The 25506-nt window shown below is 33.3% G+C and overlaps 1 protein-coding gene across 2 annotated transcripts in view; it reads left to right on the top strand.

The window, feature by feature from the left end:
- Positions 1-25506, top strand: part of Cad99C (cadherin 99C) — a 381342-nt gene that overhangs the window by 319186 nt on the left and 36650 nt on the right. The window contains exons 1-2 of one of the 2 annotated variants that reach the window (XM_033474689.2): positions 7483-7859; positions 18877-19130. The exons of the other annotated variant lie outside the window; for it this stretch is intronic. Coding sequence (XP_033330580.2) covers positions 19047-19130 — 84 coding nt within the window. The 5' untranslated portion in view covers positions 7483-7859; positions 18877-19046. Of the gene's footprint in view, positions 1-7482; positions 7860-18876; positions 19131-25506 lie in introns of those variants that run through there. 2 annotated transcript variants of the gene reach the window in all.

Here is a 25506-nt window from a genome sequence, read left to right on the forward strand (position 1 = left end):
TCAGAAAAAATCGTGCAAAGAAATTGAGTTAGAAGAATGTGGTTGTAATGTGTCGGCGGCACATTTTTCATTTAAACTATTGTAACTTTGCGAGAAAAAAAATTCGGCTCTCAAGTTAAAGGGGAAGGTCCGTTCTTCACGATGCTGTAGACAGCATGTTCGAAAAAATTCTTGCGACTCCATAGAAGCCATTAAAGTTGGCACTTTTATATTATTTTATATTATTTTATAAAAGTAACAATAAGATGCATGTAATAATTAACTCAGAAATATATCTTTGCAAGCTGAATAATCGAAAATTAAAAAATTAATGACCCGCCATTTTGCCGGGTTCCGTAAAAACTAGTGTTAACAATTAGAATATGATATCGTAAAGTAAAGACGTCAAGCTTTAATTTAACACTAAACCTACCACCCAACCAACCCACCGTCGGTTAAATGACCGGTTTCACATTTTTGACTTCATAATCATTTATTAAGTCATAAAACTGCTTCCATTAGAAATTTATTTAGAAATATATTTCTTTATTAAGGCACACACTGTTACAGGAATTCTGAAAAATTTGAACAAATTTTATTTTGTAATTCTTATGAGGCAATTTTTATTAGTCGCTTCTAGACCTCGTTAGGGTTAAAATAAGAATCATGATTTTATGATAGCTGTCAACGGAGTTATAGTTGTTCAAAGATGTACAATTTATAAAGTTTTCAGCCATCAGAAGCATTAGTAGCTTTTATCCTCTGTCGAGCGTTATTTAATATTTCCTCAAAGACATACTTTATTAATCTAAAATAATTTCAGATTTATAGGAGAACAAATTTGCGAAATTGCAATACCAACTCAATTAAATTACCAACATTACACGTCGAAAAAACTTGCCTCGTTCTCTTCTGACATTTTATGCTACACGACCTAACATCAGAAAAAATCGTGCAAAGAAATTGAGTTAGAAGAATGTGGTTGTAATGTGTCGGCGGCACATTTTTCATTTAAACTATTGTAACTTTGCGAGAAAAAATTCGGCTCTCAAGTTAAAGGGGAAGGTCCTTTCTTCACGATGCTGTAGACAGCATGTTCGAAAAAATTCTTGCGACTCCATAGAAGCCATTAAAGTTGGCACTTTTATATTATTTTATATTATTTTATAAAAGTAACAATAAGATGCGTGTAATAATTAACTCATAAATATATCTTTGCAAGCTGAATAATCGAAAATTAAAAAATTAATGACCCGCCACTTTGCCGGGTTCCGTAAAAACTAGTGTTAACAATTAGAATATGATATCGTAAAGTAAAGACGTCAAGCTTTAATTTAACACTAAACCTACCACCCAACCAACCCACCATCGGTTAAATGACCGGTTTCACATTTTTGACTTCATAATCATTTATTAAGTCATAAAACCGCTTCCATTAGAAATTTATTTAGAAATATATTTCTTTATTCAGGCACACACTGTTACAGGAATTCTGAAAAATTTGAACAAATTTTATTTTGTAATTCTTATGAGGCAATTTTTATTAGTCGCTTCTAGACCTCGTTAGGGTTAAAATAAGAATCATGATTTTATGATAGCTGTCAACGGAGTTATAGTTGTTCAAAGATGTACAATTTATAAAGTTTTCAGCCATCAGAAGCATTAGTAGCTTTTATCCTCTGTCGAGCGTTATTTAATATTTCCTCAAAGACATACTTTATTAATCTAAAATAATTTCAGATTTATAGGAGAACAAATTTGCGAAATTGCAATACCAACTCAATTAAATTACCAACATTACACGTCGAAAAAACTTGCCTCGTTCTCTTCTGACATTTTATGCTACACGACCTAACATCAGAAAAAATCGTGCAAAGAAATTGAGTTAGAAGAATGTGGTTGTAATGTGTCGGCGGCACATTTTTCATTTAAACTATTGTAACTTTGCGAGAAAAAATTCGGCTCTCAAGTTAAAGGGGAAGGTCCTTTCTTCACGATGCTGTAGACAGCATGTTCGAAAAAATTCTTGCGACTCCATAGAAGCCATTAAAGTTGGCACTTTTATATTATTTTATATTATTTTATAAAAGTAACAATAAGATGCGTGTAATAATTAACTCATAAATATATCTTTGCAAGCTGAATAATCGAAAATTAAAAAATTAATGACCCGCCACTTTGCCGGGTTCCGTAAAAACTAGTGTTAACAATTAGAATATGATATCGTAAAGTAAAGACGTCAAGCTTTAATTTAACACTAAACCTACCACCCAACCAACCCACCATCGGTTAAATGACCGGTTTCACATTTTTGACTTCATAATCATTTATTAAGTCATAAAACCGCTTCCATTAGAAATTTATTTAGAAATATATTTCTTTATTCAGGCACACACTGTTACAGGAATTCTGAAAAATTTGAACAAATTTTATTTTGTAATTCTTATGAGGCAATTTTTATTAGTCGCTTCTAGACCTCGTTAGGGTTAAAATAAGAATCATGATTTTATGATAGCTGTCAACGGAGTTATAGTTGTTCAAAGATGTACAATTTATAAAGTTTTCAGCCATCAGAAGCATTAGTAGCTTTTATCCTCTGTCGAGCGTTATTTAATATTTCCTCAAAGACATACTTTATTAATCTAAAATAATTTCAGATTTATAGGAGAACAAATTTGCGAAATTGCAATACCAACTCAATTAAATTACCAACATTACACGTCGAAAAAACTTGCCTCGTTCTCTTCTGACATTTTATGCTACACGACCTAACATCAGAAAAAATCGTGCAAAGAAATTGAGTTAGAAGAATGTGGTTGTAATGTGTCGGCGGCACATTTTTCATTTAAACTATTGTAACTTTGCGAGAAAAAATTCGGCTCTCAAGTTAAAGGGGAAGGTCCTTTCTTCACGATGCTGTAGACAGCATGTTCGAAAAAATTCTTGCGACTCCATAGAAGCCATTAAAGTTGGCACTTTTATATTATTTTATATTATTTTATAAAAGTAACAATAAGATGCGTGTAATAATTAACTCATAAATATATCTTTGCAAGCTGAATAATCGAAAATTAAAAAATTAATGACCCGCCACTTTGCCGGGTTCCGTAAAAACTAGTGTTAACAATTAGAATATGATATCGTAAAGTAAAGACGTCAAGCTTTAATTTAACACTAAACCTACCACCCAACCAACCCACCATCGGTTAAATGACCGGTTTCACATTTTTGACTTCATAATCATTTATTAAGTCATAAAACCGCTTCCATTAGAAATTTATTTAGAAATATATTTCTTTATTCAGGCACACACTGTTACAGGAATTCTGAAAAATTTGAACAAATTTTATTTTGTAATTCTTATGAGGCAATTTTTATTAGTCGCTTCTAGACCTCGTTAGGGTTAAAATAAGAATCATGATTTTATGATAGCTGTCAACGGAGTTATAGTTGTTCAAAGATGTACAATTTATAAAGTTTTCAGCCATCAGAAGCATTAGTAGCTTTTATCCTCTGTCGAGCGTTATTTAATATTTCCTCAAAGACATACTTTATTAATCTAAAATAATTTCAGATTTATAGGAGAACAAATTTGCGAAATTGCAATACCAACTCAATTAAATTACCAACATTACATGTCGACAAAACTTGCCGCGGATGAATTCGGGCACAGACATTGCGAATAGTATCGACGCATTTGCATCATGATGACATCGACTAACTAATGCTATTTATCGAATCATTACCCAGTCATTAATCATACTTAAACGTTCATCGCAGTAATATTCTGAAGACAATACATTTCCGAAATCCTGTGCCCGCATTGTCGTGACGCCGGATGCACATTTAGTAGAGAAATGGAATAAAAACGATTCGTGGTCGTACGTTTCGAAAAAACTGACGAGATTTCAAAAGCTGTATTCCGTTTCTCTACTTCGATCGGACGATTTCCCAGAGCTGCATATTTATGCATTCGAATTACATTTAAATAATAACGAAGCTCGTTGTATATTGAAAATTGCTTGAGAAACCGTTGCCTGGTGAAATAGTATTTGGATCGGGCGTTTTCGGGGCACTGTGTAATTATGGAATCCACGTTGCCCGGAACGCGGAGGTGAATCGGGTAATATTTGAGTTTCTCCATCTCGCCGAGTTCGATACGCGGCTTCGGCACGCGTGGCGAGATTAGCAGGCTCCGATTAGGGTCAGCGCATGTAGATATTTGCATATCGCTTCCTACATGCCAACATTGTCCATTCCCCGTTTGAATAGACTATCCCGTACGCCGATTCACAAATTCTTTCCTCGTCGCGTCGTATCGTTGGTAGCTGCAACGATATATTTATTAACACGTCCTCCACGTGATGGAGATTATGTTAAGTATGGTTAAAAGACTTTCATTTGCTACCATGTTTGGCTGGTCGACACATATTAACAATTTGTACATTAACATAATTTGCACCGTATTCGCTTATCATTCATACAGGAATCTAACTTTCAGCAGAAATTGATTATTTATATTAAATTGTTACATTAATTTTTGTGTACATTAATTATTATATTATATTAATTTATATTAAGTAATAGCATTTGCGAATATCGTTTGTCTGCTATTAGTGACATACATTATTTAAGTTTAATCACGTTTATTTATCTGAGAACTTGGTATAGGAAAATGTTTAAAGAAAATCCGACGATGATAAACATAACAATTTTATTACACTGGTGAATAATATTTTATAATTGATAGTAGGAGAATCAAAATATCTTTATTTGTGTTTCTACGTAGAAATATAATCCGATAATTTCTTAAAAATTCAGAACACTCTTTTATATCCTAAAATTGAAAAATCTACATTTAATAGAAATACATGCAATGAATTATCTATATTATTTAATAAACATCTGTTGCAAATAAAAATATTTTTCTAAACTATATTTTTTTATATCGCAAAATTAGAAATGCAATTTGTTTAGTCCAAAATTAAGAATAATGTTATAATTTATGTTTCTTTTTCTCTTAAGATTATTTTTCATATTTTTTCGTCTCTGTAAAAATAACTAAGGCATTAATTAAAATGTATACAAATAAAGTATTGCACATTTTAATTAATGTCTTAGTTATGTTTGCAAAAATGAAAAAATATGAAGAATAATCTTGAAAGAACAAAAAACGTAAATTACAAAATTCTTAACTTTGTACTAAACAAATTTCATTGAAATATTCGCAAAGTTACGTTCAAGTTGTATACAAATTGCGTAATATTAATTATGCAATGGACGTATAATTACGATTTTTCTGTTGATTTTATTGGTAGTTCTGCTTATATATATATATTGTAAAACTTTCTCCAATAAGTGTTCTAAAATAACTTGTTTCCATGGAACGTTTATTATACATATTCTGGAATATCTGATTCATAAGAATACTTCTATGAGCGATTTTTTTGCGATAAGAGTCATGAATTTTCTAGGAACAGATGTTTTTTCAAGTGAAATCTAGTATAATAGATATTCTCCTAAGTATAAAATTCTGATCGAATTTTCAACATTTCATTCCTGATTGAAACTAGAAAAGTGAAATCTAGAAAAAAAAGAAACTTTCAAGTGAAATCTGGTATAATAGATATTCTCCTAAGTATAAAATTCTGATAGAATTTTCAACATTTCATTCCTGATTGAAACTAGAAAAGTGAAATCTAGAAAAAAAAGAAACTTTCAAGTGAAATCTAGTATAATAGATATTCTCCTAAGTATAAAATTCTGATCGAATTTTCAACATTTCATTCCTGATTGAAACTAGAAAAGTGAAATCTAGAAAAAAAAGAAACTTTCAAGTGAAATCTAGTATAATAGATATTCTCCTAAGTATAAAATTCTGATCGAATTTTCAATATTTCATTCCTGATTGAAACTAGAAAAGTGAAATCTAGAAAAAAAAGAAACTTTCAAGTGAAATCTAGTATAATAGATATTCTCCTAAGTATAAAATTCTGATAGAATTTTCAACATTTCATTCCTGATTGAAACTAGAAAAGTGAAATCTAGAAAAAGAAGAAACTTTCAAGTGAAATCTAGTATAATAGATATTCTCCTAAGTATAAAATTCTGATAGAATTTTCAACATTTCATTCCTGATTGAAACTAGAAAAGTGAAATCTAGAAAAAAAAGAAACTTTCAAGTGAAATCTAGTATAATAGATATTCTCCTAAGTATAAAATTCTGATCGAATTTTCAACATTTCATTCCTGATTGAAACTAGAAAAGTGAAATCTAGAAAAAAAAGAAACTTTCAAGTGAAATCTAGTATAATAGATATTCTCCTAAGTATAAAATTCTGATCGAATTTTCAATATTTCATTCCTGATTGAAACTAGAAAAGTGAAATCTAGAAAAAAAAGAAACTTTCAAGTGAAATCTAGTATAATAGATATTCTCCTAAGTATAAAATTCTGATAGAATTTTCAACATTTCATTCCTGATTGAAACTAGAAAAGTGAAATCTAGAAAAAGAAGAAACTTTCAAGTGAAATCTAGTATAATAGATATTCTCCTAAGTATAAAATTCTGATAGAATTTTCAACATTTCATTCCTGATTGAAACTAGAAAAAAGTGAAATCTAGAAAAAAAAGAAACTTTCAAGTGAAATCTAGTATAATAGATATTCTCCTAAGTATAAAATTCTGATCGAATTTTCAACATTTCATTCCTGATTGAAACTAGAAAAGTGAAATCTAGAAAAAAAAGAAACTTTCAAGTGAAATCTAGTATAATAGATATTCTCCTAAGTATAAAATTCTGATAGAATTTTCAACATTTCATTCCTGATTGAAACTAGAAAAGTGAAATCTAGAAAAAAAAGAAACTTTCAAGTGAAATCTAGTATAATAGATATTCTCCTAAGTATAAAATTCTGATCGAATTTTCAACATTTCATTCCTGATTGAAACTAGAAAAAAGTGAAATCTAGAAAAAAAAGAAACTTTCAAGTGAAATCTAGTATAATAGATATTCTCCTAAGTATAAAATTCTGATAGAATTTTCAATATTTCATTCCTGATTGAAACTAGAACATCGACAAGCTCCCGTTCGCAAAACGTTTTGCACGTTCGCAAAGTACAAGAGCTGTCCAGTATCGGTCCGGCATAACGCTGCCTTGAATTCTATGTCATTAACACCCAGTCGGGTCTGAATTAATTAACTGGTTCCGTAACAGTCGGGACAGCGATGGGAACAAGGATGCAGCGCGTGTCGTTCACTCGGAGCGATGATGTTAATCGGATCTGTATCGATCAAGATCAGCTGCCGATCGACGGCTGTCTTGTAAATGTCACCGTCCGCGGACTCAGTGGGCTACGGACAAACAAAGAAACTCGCCTCGCGACCAGATAACTGCGAATAGGATAAGTCGCGGTGGGCTGCAAATATGGCACGACTTATATGCACCGGTGCATATGCACATGCAACCGGTAAGGTAGGACAGCCGCCTCACGGCATTAGTCACCGTTCGACTCCCGGCAATGTAACGCGAACCTGAAATTTCGTTTTCGTTCGGCGACGTGGCGAATATCGTGCTGATCGCGTGCGATCCTTCGCGAAATGCGATCGCGTGTCAACCGGTGAAAAAAGTTTCCGGAGAAAAGTGCATCGAAATTCAGTTTCCGCGCGCGCGCCCGCACCTTATTGATGTGTTATAAAAGTGATATCGTGTTACGCGATTCTTGTTTTGCCGAGACATTGTCGCTGCGAACGGATCATGGATCTATAACGGGCGATTTAATATGCAGCCACATTGTTCAGTCACGGACAGAGCTATTCACAAAAGATCCTTACGTAAAGAATGATTCAGACGGTTTTCATTCCCGCTCGCTTTATATTGTAAATGTTGATTTATTTTAAGCTCTTTTGTTCAGACATTCCGATCCCCGAATAGAAAGTCGATGAGAGACCTGCCGGGTTCTGTTCTTTTTATATTTCTCCGGTCTGTTATCATTGTTTGACGCTGTTTGCGTAGTCGTGAATAATTCAGAGGATGTTAATGTACCTTAAATTTTCTCGTTTTCACGCTATTCGCCCGTCAAATAGAAATTCGACGCGAATTCTATTCTCTTTGTACTTATCCGATTTGCTGAAATTGTTTGCCGATGTTTGCGTTGTCATTGATGATTTGGAGAATGTTAAATGTACTTGAAACTCTGTTCGACGCTAGTTTTTCGCTGTTCGACCATCGAATAGAATTTCCATATAACGTCGAATGTATTGCACTCTTTTTCATACTTATCCAGTTTAATAAAATTGCTTGAAGCTGTTTGTGCTGTCACAGAGATGCTTCAGAAATATTTTTGTACTCCAAACTCTTCTACTTTCGTGCTAGTCAACACTTAGAGGTATAAAGTGTTCTATTCTTTTTATATTTATCCGGTTTGATAAAATTGTTTGAAGCTGTTTGCTGTCATAGATAATTCAAAGAATATAATTCTGAATAGTAGGATCATCATTATTCAATCTTTATACAGAAATTCAAAGTAAGATCTAACATATTGTATTTTTCGTACACTGTTGCAACGTCATTAAAATGCAAATTTCCTGCTACAAATTACAGGAGTGAGCTAGAAATTTCTTTCGTCATTTAACAAATTGAATATGGGTCGATATTCCCATATTTTTTTAATCTCCTTTTTGTACGAAATCGCAGTTACCCATTTCTGCTACTTATACATAAAACCCGCACTCGCCATCACAGAAATTTTATAAAATGTTAATTTCCTTTATTCTGTTGTTTTCCTGATGTTCTTTATTTGTTATATAGAGAAACGATATGAAATCTGCATTCTTGTTATATTCGCTGCTACGACTATTATTAAAACTGTTTGAAGCTGTTTCCTATCATCGGGACTGTAGAGGATATTAATTTACTTCAGATTCTTTTGTTCTTACGCTTTCCAAACCGGACATAGAAAGCCGATATTGCCTCAAGCTATTGAATCTGACCGCTGCGTTATTTAGGAGATACCTGTTACTTCTAGAAACATTCGATTTAGTATAAAATGTTCTCTTACTGTTTTTATATTCTCAAGACATTAACGTTTAAAAAGAAAGGCAACTTATATTACATTCATAATTTCTTTGCGTCCGATTTCGCGAATTGATTAAATTTTGGCTCTTGTATCGATAGAATCGAATGACAAGGAAACGTCAGCGGCTGTACCCTTGCCAATAGCTGCATAATAGAGACATCTACTATATGTATTGCCTTCGAGGCAATACCTATTCCATACACAGTACTAGCTGTATCTGCAATCCTATTTCCATTACCGAAAATTGGCCTCGACGCTGCTAATGAGATTACATCTCCCGCCGTGTCCTGAAACATTTAATTAATTGCATCAGAATAGTAAAGATAGAATACTAAAATATCGAGAAGAAATATAATACTGCTTTATAGCAATGGATACAGTTATCCATTAAACATGTAAATATTAAAGAAAACAAACAAAACCATATTTGTGAAAACAACCAAATACATGAACCATACTGAGTCGGATAATTCGGAGATTCACGAACTATAAAATAGGTTTCTATCCTAGTAATTTAATCATTTCAATTATAGCAATTTAATAGTTTTAATTATAACATTTAAATAGATTCAATTCTATTAATTTAATAGTTTCAATTCTACTAATGTAATAGTTTCAATTCTACCAATTAAATAGTTTCAATTCTACCAATTAAATAGTTTCAATTCTACCAATAGGTTCCTATCCTAGTAATTTAATCATTTCAATTATAGCAATTTAATAGTTTTAATTATAACATTTAAATAGATTCAATTCTATTAATTTAATAGTTTTAATTCTACTAATGTAATAGTTTCAATTCTACCAATTAAATAGTTTCAATTCTACCAATAGGTTCCTATCCTAGTAATTTAATCATTTCAATTATAGCAATTTAATAGTTTTAATTATAACATTTAAATAGATTCAATTCTATTAATTTAATAGTTTTAATTCTACTAATTTAATAGTTTCAAGTCTACTAGTTAATTTGTTAATATTCGGATAAACAAACAGACAAGAACACGAGGCGCAATAGTCGGGAGCGAAAATTTAAGCAAGTTTCGAGTCCCATCATGGCGGGCGGTCTCCTCGTTTTGCGGAAGCACATAATCGAACGCGGCCGAAGTAGCGCGAAAGGTTCCATCAAAATCGAATTTACGCCGGCGTTCTTCTGCCACGGAGATCGATGGTAAACTTTCGACGAGCACGTGGGTGTTTCTGTAACTTGGTTACGCGGAGCTGCTTCCGCCGTATGCGGCAAGTGTTTAGGCGTAGAGTACACATCGGTATCTATTTCACTCCTGGCGAGCACTAAAACCGCAGAACGTATTCGGATTTCAACGACGATAAAAACCTTATGCAAATCGCTGGACGACGTTCAATTACCTTCATTACAATGGCCCGCGTTCACGTTTCCGCTGGTTTCTATCGGACTACGTTCAACTTAATACTCCATTTCCGGAGTGTGTAAATTCGTTGACGCGAGCACAATGAAGCTTAAATCGAAACACGCCGAAAGACATTTTCCAGGATATTGTTCCGTGAACGATCAACCATCCATAGCTACGTTGATTAGCAATTCTTCGTGCTTATTAAATTCCTTGATAGAGCAACACAATTTTTGCTTCTTGCATGCCTTGGTTTATATTCGTTCCAAGATCGTGATAACGGAAGGATCAAGCTTTATTTCAATATGGAACAAATTCATAACTAAATAGCAGATGTTTACGTAAAAATATTGTCTGCCTGAATTGCAAGAAAATTTTTAATATTTAATACAGCAATTTTTTTTATATAATAATTACTTTTAATATCAATTCTTTAATAATTTTAATAAGTTTAAATTAATACATTAAGATTTTTTCTTAGCGTCTCTTAATCTTTTTGCTGTTTGTAATTATACCTGCCCATTCTTTCCATAAATGAAATGAAATAGAAAATGAATAGACAATGTTAAACTAGAGTTAAAAACATGGAGAAATAATCAATTCATTTTCAATAAATAATTGAGGTAATCAGTTGTAACCTTGAATCTTTATTTGGAAATTTTTGAATATATTAATTTGCTTTTTTTTTAATGAAAGTGATCACTGACATTATAGTATAGGCGAACGATAAGCTATTAATCACATGCACTATTGTCATAACATCGTTATCAGTACCCGGCTCATCGTGTCACGTAGATAACGGGGAAAGGATCATTACTAAGTTACATGTACATGTACTCACGGTTAATATGCATACATTAAATATTTTAAACTAAAAACGGAGATAAATGTATAACAAGTATTTTATTTGATAATCATCAGACATTAATTGACACTGACCTGTATAAACATGTTTAAAAAATTACTGTATATAAAACAGAAAGATGCGAAAAATATTGAATTAGTTGAGATATATAAAAATACAAAAAGTATCGTATCCGTTAACACTTTATCGACCGCTAGCCTATTTATCGGCTTTTCGATTGCCAATGTTTATCGATCGCTAGCCTATTAATCGGCTTTTCGATTGCCAATGCTTATCGACCGATAGCCTATTAATCGGCTTTTCGATTGCCAATGCTTATCGACCGATAGCCTATTAATCGGCTTTTCGATTGCCAATGCTTATCGACCGATAGCCTATTAATCGGCTTTTCGATTGCCAATGTTTATCGATCGCTAGCCTATTAATCGGCTTTTCGATTGCCAATGTTTATCGATCGCTAGCCTATTAATCGGCTTTTCGATTGCCAATGTTTATCGATCGCTAGCCTATTAATCGGCTTTTCGATTGCCAATGTTTATCGATCGCTAGCCTATTAATCGGCTTTTCGATTGCCAATGCTTATCGACCGATAGCCTATTAATCGACTTTTAGCTATCGACGGTTTTCGCTTCTTTACTGTTTTGTTAGTAGCTGACCTCCTGTATGCTGACCTCCCCATATCCTTATGAATTATAATTATAATAATTATTATTATTTATTATTATTTTTAAAGGAATAAGCACAACACAATGAATAGCGAAAATTTAGCCGGTACTGGGAGCAAATGCGCGCGCGACTAAGCCAGTCCTTACTGAGTGGCAGCCTCAACCACGACCGGACGATAAAGTGTTAACAATAAGGTACCGAAAGGTACAATAAGTATCGAATTAAGCTACATTTAAATTTTGTTTTAATTTAGAGGAAATGCGCTTATGAAATCTTCATCACGAATCAAAGCTAGTTGTTACAGTGCCAAATATGGACGCTTATTTAAATCTCAAGTGTCGTGTTTATATTACATGATCGTAATAATAACTAGAGTTATCGAAGTGGACATGAACTTTTAAGGGATTTTGAAAACTATTTGAAATTTCAGTCGAATTATTTGTTCAGTGCGTGCTCCGCGTACTCCGCTATAAATGTATAAAATTCACAGTTTCATAATAAAATAAAATTCGAATGCACCGAGGATAGCATAAAACGCGGAACTGCGCTATAACTTCACACACAGACCGGGTATCCACCTAGTTCGTCGATAAAACTATCCGCCTCTCGAAGCTTAACCCTTTTAGCACCGAGCGAAAGAAGCGTACCTAGGCGAAGAATACTGGGCCGAATCGGCGAATTTGTAGAGGTTTGCGAAAATGCTCGTAAAAACCAAAGTAGGCGTGATATTTAGAAAATTCAAAAAGCAGCATATTGCGAAAGGAATGGAGAATAAATCGATACCAATGAAGTTTCGATATTTGTTAAAAATCATAAGAATGACATAAGTATAAGACAATAAAAATCGTACAAAGTAATTTCTCTTTTTCAAAACGTAATTGCACATAGAAAAAATCAACATGTTCAGAAATTGGTACGTAAAAAACAAATCGAAATATTCTATTGGTTTGGATATGTTCGGTGGCAAATGTTTAGGGCCGGGTATTTCCGAAAATAACGGGCGCGGGTTATATTGGCTATCGTTTTCAACATTTACTTTCCTGAAATTCGTGAAAGATTCACTCTGGCATATACAGACCCTCGGCACGAAACAACATAAGATGTAACAAAAAGATGATCTAATAAACATTTTTTCACTTGTGTTGCATCGAATATGAACCATTTTAACATTTTATGAAGTTATACTTAAACACAGATCTTTTGTGATGAGTATAATAAGGCTCTAACAGAGGCGCAACGATATATCGTCGTTGGTATTTTTGGCGAGTGCACCGAACGACGATATATCGACGACGACGATATATCGTAAAAGGGTTAAGTCTGGATTAGGTTAGTCGTGATCTAGCCGTGGAGAGATTGAAAACGGAAAATGGTTAACCAATTTTTCGAAAATACTGTCCCAAAACATTTATTCTTTAACACGTTCCGTGCCGAGCTGTTTTTACAGCTCTTCACACTGGTCATATAACATTATACTAAAACTTGATATATTATATGTAATTATTAATTATCGTATATTTAACAATAAAACGAACTTATTATGACCGATTCATGTGGTGGAAATTAATTCTTCGGTTCTAAATTTGTTATGAACTATGTTTTTAGCGCGTTAAATAATCACGTGGTTGGTAAACATGGTTAAATAAACGGTGGTACACGTGGCACGGAACTTGTTAAACAACGAAAACAACAATACTTAGCTATTGACTTTACGATTTATTATTTGAATACATGGTGCACATTTTAAACTTTTAATATTACTCTCATCTTTGGTGACTCTGAAGATGGTATGAATAGACTGCGAATTTGATGTAGTCGTGATTAGGCTAGATTAAATACAAAACGGTAAAAATATTTAAAGAATTTAAAAATACTCTTGCATTATTTTCAATTCATTGAAGTTGTTATGGAACGAAATAGATATCTATATAGCTCTTGTGCATCATGCAACTGGTGCAGATCATTTTGATTTTGATTAATAGACAGCGGAGTTTTTAAAATTGTCTGCATTAATTACAAGATTCAAGAGCTACATACAATACACTGATCCTGAAACATTAAAAACGTTTGGAAAATTTAGAAACATTATTGTATTACTTGCAATTCGTTGAAATTATTAAAAAAAATTAAGTTATTAGTATAAATTATTATTACCAAGTATGATATATTAATAATTTCAATGAATTGCAAGTAATAGAATAATGTTTTCACTGTTTCAAGATCGATGTACTGAGATTTTTGTCACAAACACACAAAATTCGATATCCGTCGCTGAACAACGATAAATTATTCGAAGTGTTTGTACGGCTTTTGAGTCTATTGTTGTCGAATTGTCCTCTGTTAAAATGCAAGCAAGAACAATAGCGATCGTCGATCGTTTCCCGTCGAACGGCAACGTTAGATCAACGACCAGGTGGTCAGGCTGCAACAGTTCGCTGAGACAATAATAACGAAACCGCGGAACTATAGAACGTCCCCGTGGCTGACACGAATCGCATGAAATTACACGGCAATCTCGATCAAAGGAAATGATCTTATCGAGGCGTGTATGCAGATTGTGCAACGTGCATCGAACGCGTGACGTTTCCGGAAACTCTGGGAGTACCCCGAAGGCGTTCCCGACGGTGCACGCGAATCGCGACTGTACGGATGATCGGGTTCGGTAAAAACCTGCGGCGGCAGTCGCAAAGCGAAATCACAGAGCTCGAATGATAAAATCGGCGGAGCGTACGACGCCTGGAACACGACTCCAGTTATTTCATGCACAATGTCTCACGAATTTGTTCGCGGAAACTTAACATCTACATCTTGTCCGCCAAGCTCCATTCGCAATCCTAGTAATACACGTGCAAGACAGAGTTGGGCATTATTCGAATTGTTTCGAACAAATATTTATGTAAAATCCGTTATTCACATGAATTTTTTTTATCGGGTATTTTATTCGAATAACAGTAATTTATTATTCCATCTGTTTAGTTGAATAACTCTTTATCCTTTATTCGAATAAATTAACCGAATAGAAATTGTAAAATTATTTGAATAATAATGTGCTTTTATAAGAATACATATATCGATACGAATATATTCCGTTTCGTGCATATATTTGAGCCGTTTATTTTGAAAGTGGCATAAGTCACTTTGTTTTTCAGTCGAGATATTTAAGGGTTTGCGTTTTAACACGTTTCAAAATATGGATGCTAACTTTCGAGAAGATTTACTTGTATTTGTTATCTCAGGATATTGATATTTTTCTCGGTATAAATAATTTTGTATAAACATTAAAAAATCACCACTTTTCACATTACGGTAAAGTGACTTATGCCACTTTCAAAATAAATAGTTTAGAAAAATGACTGACATGTATTAATTTTGTTCGACGTATTTTACTGAAGTGATGTTTTGAAAGGACAGTGATTTGCAAAAATTGTTGAATAAATTACATATATAATAATAATTTATACCATGAACATATTTAATATAAAGGTTTGATTTAAGTATTTTTTATTTTAATATTTATAAAATACAAAAATAATTAGTACATTTTGAAACATAAGTATAAGAAATTGATATCAATTTAATTTTCGTCATCAATAGGAGTGACTAAGTCCTCGGGAATCGTGTTTTGTTTCAAATTTTTGAAATAACTGCGGTATATTGGGGGTATATAATTAAGCAAGTCCATCGTGTCTTTGTATTTTGCTGAAGAAGCAGGACGAGATCCAGCGTATAACGAATCCATTTTTCTATTATATTATTATATTATTATTATCACTATAATATAATTTACAAAACTGCACTATTCTTTCGCACTTATAAAAATAAGTCCAGTGATGACAATTTTTTTAAAAATACTGAAAATAATTCAAAACAATACTTCACACACACTTATCACACGTTTCTATTTCCTTTACACTAAGCCCCGCAATTAATTTCCCGAGTACAGCGACTTACGCCACTTTCAAAATAAACATGTTTGTTATACCGTTAATTAGCAAAACTTCTCTCGAACAAATCTCAATAGTTCTCAACTTATTGATTGCAAATTTTTAAAAAATGAAAAGATACCGTCCAATTGTAATTAGTGTTACCATTAACTCGATTTTTTTGAAAAAGTGACTTATGCCGCTTTCAAAATAAACGGCTCATTTAGAACATGATACTGCATGCATGTTCACGTCTTGTTATTTTTGCAACGACAACAAGAAATTAATCGATAATTTATTATTCATTAAGTAATAAATAGTTTGTATAATTTATTGAATGACTATTTTTCAATTTTTAATCTCTCGAATGGAGAGGACGAATTAAAGTTTGCGCAACCTAAGAATCAGTTCAAGGAACATGTTACTTTAATCGTGGCATTTTCGTGAAAGTAATTATTGTTGTGCCTCTTGAAATGAGTGAACTAAACGCGACAAATATTTACGTTTATTCTAAACAGTTTAGACTTTCAGAAACCATACATTTTCTACAACTTATAAATTGTCAAATTTAAGACCCATAATTGTCCGGCACATTTGAAATTTATCAACGCCATAATGTTTGTTCAACAGATGAAAATATACGTATAAGATGCTGGTTTTTCTCGAGTGTCATAAACGCAGAGCAATTAACTTGCGGCACGTCCGGCACGGTAATTGTCTAATAATTATATTTACGAAAGTAATTCGAATGGCATGTTTGATAGCGATCACGTGTCCCGCATAACGATGCAAAGGGCCAATGATTTACAGAGCACCACAGGAATGTTGCAATTTAACGGCGGTGCTTAAACGCGAATGCTAAGGATGCATGACCACTTTGATGAACGACATAGTAACTATAGTCACTGGCGACTGGGCGCAGGTTATAAGACACGCCTACTGTCTTGTTCATTTACTGCCACCTAATCCGCCGGATTCTCGAAACGCCTTTTACACTGACGCGTGAGACGCGTTGGAAAATGTGTTGAACGACAGCGTGATTGTACACATGGTCCGATGGTTATGGCACGACGGGGAGAAAGAAACGATAAAACTACGAGATGGCGATGGAACAGTGTCGCAGTGACAATGAGATACGGTGGATTACAATGAAATTCTTTGCATTGCCGCTATTTCATTCTTGATACACTTCCAGCGAACCGTAAATTAACGTAGAACGTTTTGTAAGAAGCAATTGCGGGCAACGTAAATTATCATTTCTATTTTAGTATTTTCGTTTGTTGCTCGAAAAGCGTGTTTTCTCTTATTACTTAACTCATGCAACGATGATAAAATGATGATAAAACGATGGTACAACGATGATAAAATGATGATAAAATGATGATAAAATGATGATAAAACGATGATAAAACGATGGTACAATGATGATAAAATGATGATAAAATGATGAAAAAGCGATAATAAAATGACGATAAAATGATAATAAAGTGATGATAAAGTGATTTTTAGTATCTCGTTGCTTAAAATTGCTGCAGAATTGATATGACGAAGATTTTTCATTTTTTATTAAAAATGTCTATTTCTATGTTATAGTATTGTTACAGAAGAGAATTGTTTAAAAATCATATGCACCAAGTGTACAACGTACAGTGTAATGACGAAATATTCTTGAACGATAGTATAAGTTTGTAACGATAGTTGAGCACTAACAGCAGTTGCAACCTCAGCGAACATGGTCGCAGACATTAAAATATCAGCTCAGATATAGACACTCGATATTGTTGGAGCACGTGACATAATCGTTTGCACACAATTCACATGCAAACTGTCTCTAAACTTCCTGCTTTGTCCATGGTATTATGGACAGCATTTGAATTCTTTTAACCCTTAAATGCATATTGTTGCCAATTGTCTACATTCCAGTTCCACTGTAATTTTACTCAAAAACCTGAGTATGTGCGTTTCCGAGCACACGTTGATAACAATAGACAATAGACCATGTGTGAAATAAAAGACTTGACATTACTTTTGGCGAGTAAGTTATATGTTCTTTGACATTTGAACGCGGTGGGTGATAACTTCCAGGTTGCAAAGGATTTTCACGGACCGAGTGCATCGAATGCAAGGTTGCTTCGTGTCGCAACAAAAATCGCAATCGCTTTGCTGCATTTCATTTATAAATAATGTGAAAATTCCTATACTAATAGATAATATAAATACGTGACCATTTGTTTACGTCTACAATAATTTTAGCAATAAACGCATATCGTTGCCAAAAGTCTACGTACAACTTTTTTTCTAAATAAATACTCAATATTATTACCTAGATTTTTTTATTTATTTTTTACGTAACCTATGACTACATTCCTATAAAATACGATTTTTTAAAATTCAAAACAAAAAATCATGCATTTAAGGGTTAAAGAAATCGAGTACCTATTGTCTCCGCGAAAGAATTATTACATTCAAATTTTCCTTCTTCGAACAACAATTAGAATGAAATATACAATTTTTCTTCGTTAAAAACGATCAATTTCTTAGCTAGACCTCTATATCAACCATTTCCTCTCAGTTTGACGTCTACAGCATCACCCGCTTCATTAAATCGAAAAGATGTGCATATTATTTATAAACAGTGCTTCGCCGTTCCTGTATTACACATAAAGATTATATCTCAACTGGTTAGAAATAATGTTTTACTTTCGTCGTCCCATTTTCGAGGCATAGAATACAAAAAGAAAGGAAACGTGCATCTTCAGGCGTTATTTATCTATAAACAACGCCTTGCCTTTCCTGTATCGCACTTAAAATCACACTTAAAAATTCAAAATTACGTTTCGTTTTCGTCGTCGCATCCTGAAAGAATAGAACACAAACAGAATGCAATCAATCGTCGCGCAGCATCCGTAAACAAAACATGGCCGAACCATTTAGGAGTACACTAATTAAAAAGATACGTTTCTGAATCGGTGACTGTGAAATGTGGTTTCATAGTTATGATTGGATATAATAACGCAAGTGTTTGAGCCTCGGATTTCGAAAAAGTTCTCGACGACGTGTGATTTCGCGCGGTTCAAGGTTTGAACGAAATAATGAACCAGACGAAACGAAAGAAGTGGAAAATCGGCTAGAACCGGACGAAGCAGCTTCGACCGCGATCTACAATGGGTGTTTTTAATCCAGTGAAAGTGCTCCTGGTCGTAGCCTTAATGCGATCAGAAATCGGCGACGTTGACGCCGTTTTATCGGTAAGTGAACACGCGGTATGTTGCTCGCGTAAGGATTGCACGCGACAGAATATTTTGCCAGGGACATTGATACTGTACGATCGACAAAGCCGTGTCGAACATACATCAATTCGGACCGGGTATTATATAAGCTTCTTCCATTAATGTCTCAATCAATCAAGTTCGAACGGATCGCGTAGCTCGCGTTATTGAATTTCATTTAATACGTCCGATCCTCGCGCGAGCTCTGCATTCATTTCTACGTTAAGGGGGTATCCTAACGTGACGCGCGCGTGCTTTTAACTTTGTTACGGAATTTTTTGTAAAGAGACTGTTATATCCTTTTGCAGGCGAATTGGCAAGGTTTATTTGTACGTGTTTCAACGACGCTTGAAAATAGTTTGGAACAAAGAAAAGTTAAAATTAAGTTGCGCTGTGTACTCTCAAACGAAGTCGCTTTTAAGAAAGGTCGTCTCACGGTGTTCTCGATTCCGGCTATTCTGCTTGTCCGAAGTAAAGAAATTTGAAAGTTTCTCAATTAGTATGAATTTGCCTATAGCAGATACCAGAACGAATAAAAGGGTCAGTAATTAAAGAAGTGGCGATACTTTGAAATTCGATTATCGATTTTTGCGTGTTTTGTTAAACTTCGGAGGCCTAAAAGAATAGAAAAAATAAAGATTTTTGATTGATTTTAGTAGGGGATGCAGTTACATATGTACTTAAAATATTTGGCTCCAATTTGGTTTCGTGATGTCCTGAACACTGTTCTGAAAAAATATACTTTCAAGAAAAATGTCTTTAAAGTTTAGTGCAGTAAATTCTCTCCAATTGTCCCTCAGCTTGCAAACAGAAATGGACAATTTAGGAAGATGAGATACGATTATTCGAACCTCACGACTCGTTTTTATATAATAGTTGTTGACAAGCGGCGGCTATAAAAACGAGTCGCGGGGCTCGAATAATCGTATCTCCTCTCCCAAAATTGTCCATTTTTGTTTACAAGCTGAAACACAATTAGAGAGAATTTGCTGTATATCGATAATGATATAAGATCGTCACGCCCTTCAAACAACCATAACTTCGTTAATTTTAGGAGTTCGCATATAAGGTCCCGGAAATGTATTTTTGTAACTATATCCGTTAAGAATATGCAAGAAAGTGATTTTTTAAAAGTTCACACTAGAATACTTCTTAATAACAAATTAGTATAATTTAGCAGACAGTAATTCTCGTTACATATTATACATTGGATTGTTTCGTTCATTGCTAATTCTTATTGAAACTATCTCTGCAGGAATTACTTGACGATGAATCGTAATTAGGCTGTCCTAAATATTAGAAAATCTTTTAATAAAGTGGCACATTATTTTTACGGTCCTACCAACAATTTTGTTAACAATGTTGTTTTTATAAAAAATAAATTCTATGAACTATTTGAAAATTTACCATAAAAGTTCATTTATGCATACATCCGTGGCTACGAATGAAAACGCCGCATGAAAGAATTAAAAAAATTATAAACTTGTGTATTAATTCAGCTATAAAATATAGGATTCACGTATTTTTATCAGGTTTGTAATTACAAATTTCGAGGAATTCTTTTGCGACTTTTTTTGAAGAGGAATTTTTTTATCGAAATCTTAAGAAACAAAAAAAGTTTGCAGGAATGTGTCCAACCATAATGGTGCATATTTTAATTGATACAATATTCATTTGATTTAAAAAAAAAACAATTAATCGTTCTCTTCTGACATTTTATGCTACACGACCTAACATCAGAAAAAATCGTGCAAAGAAATTGAGTTAGAAGAATGTGGTTGTAATGTGTCGGCGGCACATTTTTCATTTAAACTATTGTAACTTTGCGAGAAAAAATTCGGCTCTCAAGTTAAAGGGGAAGGTCCGTTCTTCACGATGCTGTAGACAGCATGTTCGAAAAAATTCTTGCGACTCCATAGAAGCCATTAAAGTTGGCACTTTTATATTATTTTATATTATTTTATATTATTTTATAAAAGTAACAATAAGATGCATGTAATAATTAACTCAGAAATATATCTTTGCAAGCTGAATAATCGAAAATTAAAAAATTAATGACCCGCCATTTTGCCGGGTTCCGTAAAAACTAGTGTTAACAATTAGAATATGATATCGTAAAGTAAAGACGTCAAGCTTTAATTTAACGCTAAACCTACCACCCAACCAACCCACCGTCGGTTAAATGACCGGTTTCACATTTTTGACTTCATAATCATTTATTAAGTCATAAAACTGCTTCCATTAGAAATTTATTTAGAAATATATTTCTTTATTCAGGCACACACTGTTACAGGAATTCTGAAAAATTTGAACAAATTTTATTTTGTAATTCTTATGAATTCAATTTTTATTAGTCGCTTCTAGACCTCGTTAGGGTTAAAATAAGAATCATGATTTTATGATAGCTGTCAACGGAGTTATAGTTGTTCAAAGATCGACAATTTTTCGGCCAAAAATTACTGATGCTTTAGCTTTTTCTGTCGCGTGTATTTATCATCCGATCAAAGTAGCAAAATCTCGGGTCAACAATCGCAGGTCGACAAGGTGTAAGAGAAAATTATAGCGCTTTTGACGCGTTCGCAAGCGGAACACGAAGGCATCGTGACCCAGTACTAACGTGGTTACGACTTCGACGGGACCTCTCTCTTTCACGTTGCCCCCTATTCTTTCTTCTTTCTCCAGTTTCGTAATAACGGGTGTGGCTCGTTTACCGTGTGCACTTACGATACAGTTCCGATTGATTCATTGAGAAACCGGAGAAACGGGGCCTGCCGGTGATTTCGTTGCTTCGTTTCATTGACGACGAGGCGAGACGCGGCGCGGCGACCAGCGACTCCTATTCGGGAGCAGGTCGTTCTCTTATTTGAAACTCGAGCAGAGAGAGATGTGCACCAGTTCTCAGACAGCGCAGCGGCTGGTTTACGCGGCGAACTTTTCGCGGCCGCGATAAAACCGAAACTTTTAAGTAAACAAGAACGCGCAACGATTACCGGCGCTCGCGTATATGGCGATAGGAACGTACCCGGCGATTCGAATTGCATATAAAGCGACCAACTTGGGAACTAACATCTGCAGTTACTATTGTTGCGTGCCTGTTCCCTGTGGCGGGAACTTTACAGGTATCGGAGTTCCGTGGAAGTTCTGTTAATTACATGAATTCATTACAAGTCGACGAAATAAATTCTAAGTACTCGAGTTAGCAAGTAACTGAATCTGTTTCCCGATTGATTTTAATGCACGTTTCGCGAATGAAAAGTCACCGTTCAGGTTCAGGCGTGGATCAAGATTATTCTCGTACTTCGAAATGTTTGTGTACTTTGTTAAAAGAAATAATAGAAATTAATCTCATTTCATGGATTTCCCATCTCTTTTCGATATTGAAATTTCTAATTAAATTTGTATAAAAATCTATTGCAATTCAAATTTATAATAAAGATTCATTGTAATTAAATTTTATGCTACAAATTCATTACAATTGACTTCGCTCCTGTCTAAGATCGTTTAATATATATTTCTATTAAAAATCTGTTATAATGTAAAATCAACTAATTTGAATTTCTATTCATGACCTATTATAATTCGAAAATAAAAATTCTTATTATTACATTTTATTATTTTATTAAAAATTTGTCATAACTGACTTCACTCGTATTAAAAATCAATTAATTTAGATTTCTATTAAAAACCTGTTATAATTTAAAATCGATTAATTTGAATGTCAATTGTATACCTATTTATAATAAAAGTTTGTAATAAAATTTATGATAAAAATTCTTATAATTAAATGTTATGCATAAAATTTATTGTAACTGACTTCACTCCTTGTCAGTATATTGCACTCAAGTATTGAAAATCAGTTGGAAAATATAGGAGTCCCTAAAGAAATTAATAATTTCATACGAACTAATTTATTTCGTTTGAAAAACTAATATGTATAAGTTTCTGTAATTATAATTTTCATTAGTATTTAAAGAAATCGTCTGTCATCCACTCTTTTTATAGGTAAAATATAAATAATTGTTACATTTGTACGCAGTTGTTTGATTTCTTATGTATAAGTGAATTTTGTTTGCGAATGTTCATCGAATTGCTGAACATCCTGTAACAAAATATGTCGAACAAAGTTGATTGTAATATCCGTGTGCTTTGGCAACGGCGGTATTGAGATGTAAATTCAGATGCATTCGTCGTGCGAGGCAATTTTTGGGGATCACTTGCGTATAAATTACAGACTTCGAATAACAGAAACGTGCCATTTATATTAGAGAAAACCAATGCGTTTCTTCGGACGACAGACAATGCCTCCAAGAAGAAGTGGACCATCTGTTCTGCGTAAAATTCAAATGAGCCACACCTGTACCAGCAGCTGTTGCAGCCCAGTACCTCCGCTTCAATCTTTCCATACGCATCGATCACGAATTCGAAGCACAACGAAGATTCACTAGATTGCTCGAATTTTTATGCAATTTTGATAACCATGGAACAAACGCAAATCAAAATGTCTGTACTCGAACACATAAATCGGATAAATTTGTTCTCACATTATGTCTGCGGTTGCAAATAAGAACGAGATATCGCCGCTTAAAATTCTGATCGCGAATTCTCAATAGTATTTTAAGTTGCATTACCTTTTCGGCCTATCGAATTTGGTTTCATGATCTTTTGCTAATAATTTCATAAATCCTATACTTTGTATAACAGCTCAGTGCGTAAAATTACACTTCTTGAAGCTCTGACATGCAACATCCTCCTTTACTGCCACAGTAATGTAACTGATCTAGTCAGTGATAAAATCATGGACAGAGATAAACCTATTGTTATGTAAAAATAATTTAATTTAGATAGTATGTACAAGGATGTAAAGGTACAAGAGCAAATTATTGTTACATAGTGAAGAAGTGATAAGAAAAATGATATATGCGCTATATGGTGGACATTCGTATGAAGTACAAATTGTTTACCCGGATTAGACTGAACAGAAATTAAATTATTTGTCTTCACATCGCATGAAGTGAAGATTTTTTTCATTATGTTCATGTTTTTTACGTATTATATCTTAAATTCATTTATTTAAAAGCTCTACATTTATCCAAGAACCTTATTGATTTCCCTTTTTTTCATAGCTTTATTAATATTTCTATTATCTACTTATTTCTGCCGAGAACGCGTAAAATCCGCTGTTTCATTGCCAGATTCTCGAAAAATGCAAATAACTTAGGAGAAATGGTTATTAAATTTTATACGAAGAATTCATTACAACTGACTTTACCCCTGTTCAAAATTAATTAATTTAAATTTCTGTGAAAAACCTGTTATAATTGAAAATTAATTCATTTGAATCTCTCTCTTAATTCGAATCTTATAATTCAAATTTATAATACAAATTCTTATAATTAAATTTTATGCTGAAAATGAAACATAAGACCTTATCGATTTTTATTTTCATAGATTCATCAATATTTCGTTTACCCACTTATTACTGCCGACAATGTGTAAAATCCACTGTCTAGTTACAGGTTCTCGGAAAAAGCAAATAACTTCGGAGAAATGGTTCGGTGTGTAACAGTACAGCAATTAGAACATTTCCCGGACACAGCATCCATTGTTTCGAGAGAAGCAAGAAAATATTCTAACGGAAAAATGATTCCATTTGCAATTGTACGATATTATTTAACAGTTTGAAACCAGATGATATTCAATGTAAGGGAGACTGGGGCTAAAAGTTCCGATTTTGAGAAAACATAAAATTTGATTAAGAAATAATGAAGTTATTTCGTGTCTGATTAATTTATCGTTAAATTTACTCTACTTTCAGACTGTCTCAACTCGAATTTAATATATTTCAATAAGTTTTTCATAGAAACTCGTTTTTTCTGTGATCAACTCAAACGGAACTTCTTACCCCGTCGTGGGGCAAGTTGATAACACTTTGGGGTAAGCTGTTACCAAAAAATAAATGTTACTTTCTAATGAGATATTTCATTCTCTGATGAAATAAAACGCAGTTTTATTAATAAAGCTTGTTCATTAACTTCGAATTAACAGAAATACATATATGTATATTTTTGAAAGAAAAACTATACTAACTTTGACACAAACATTAATGTAGTAACATGAAATTAATAATCTAATGTTATGATAATTTAAGAACAACTTTAGTTAAACCTAATAGAAATAACTTCTTAAACGAAAAAAATTATTAAATATCGTCAGACGACTCGTCGGAATCGTACTTCGAACAAATATATGATACATTTACTTTCTGTATGCATTTGGTACGAGCCCAGTTCTTGCGTAACATACACTAAATCTATTCTTCCCTGGATTATGATTTGGAATATACATCGCAACACAA

Source organism: Megalopta genalis, chromosome 17 (assembly GCF_051020955.1).
Source record: "Megalopta genalis isolate 19385.01 chromosome 17, iyMegGena1_principal, whole genome shotgun sequence".
Taxonomy (NCBI): Eukaryota; Metazoa; Arthropoda; class Insecta; order Hymenoptera; family Halictidae; genus Megalopta; species Megalopta genalis.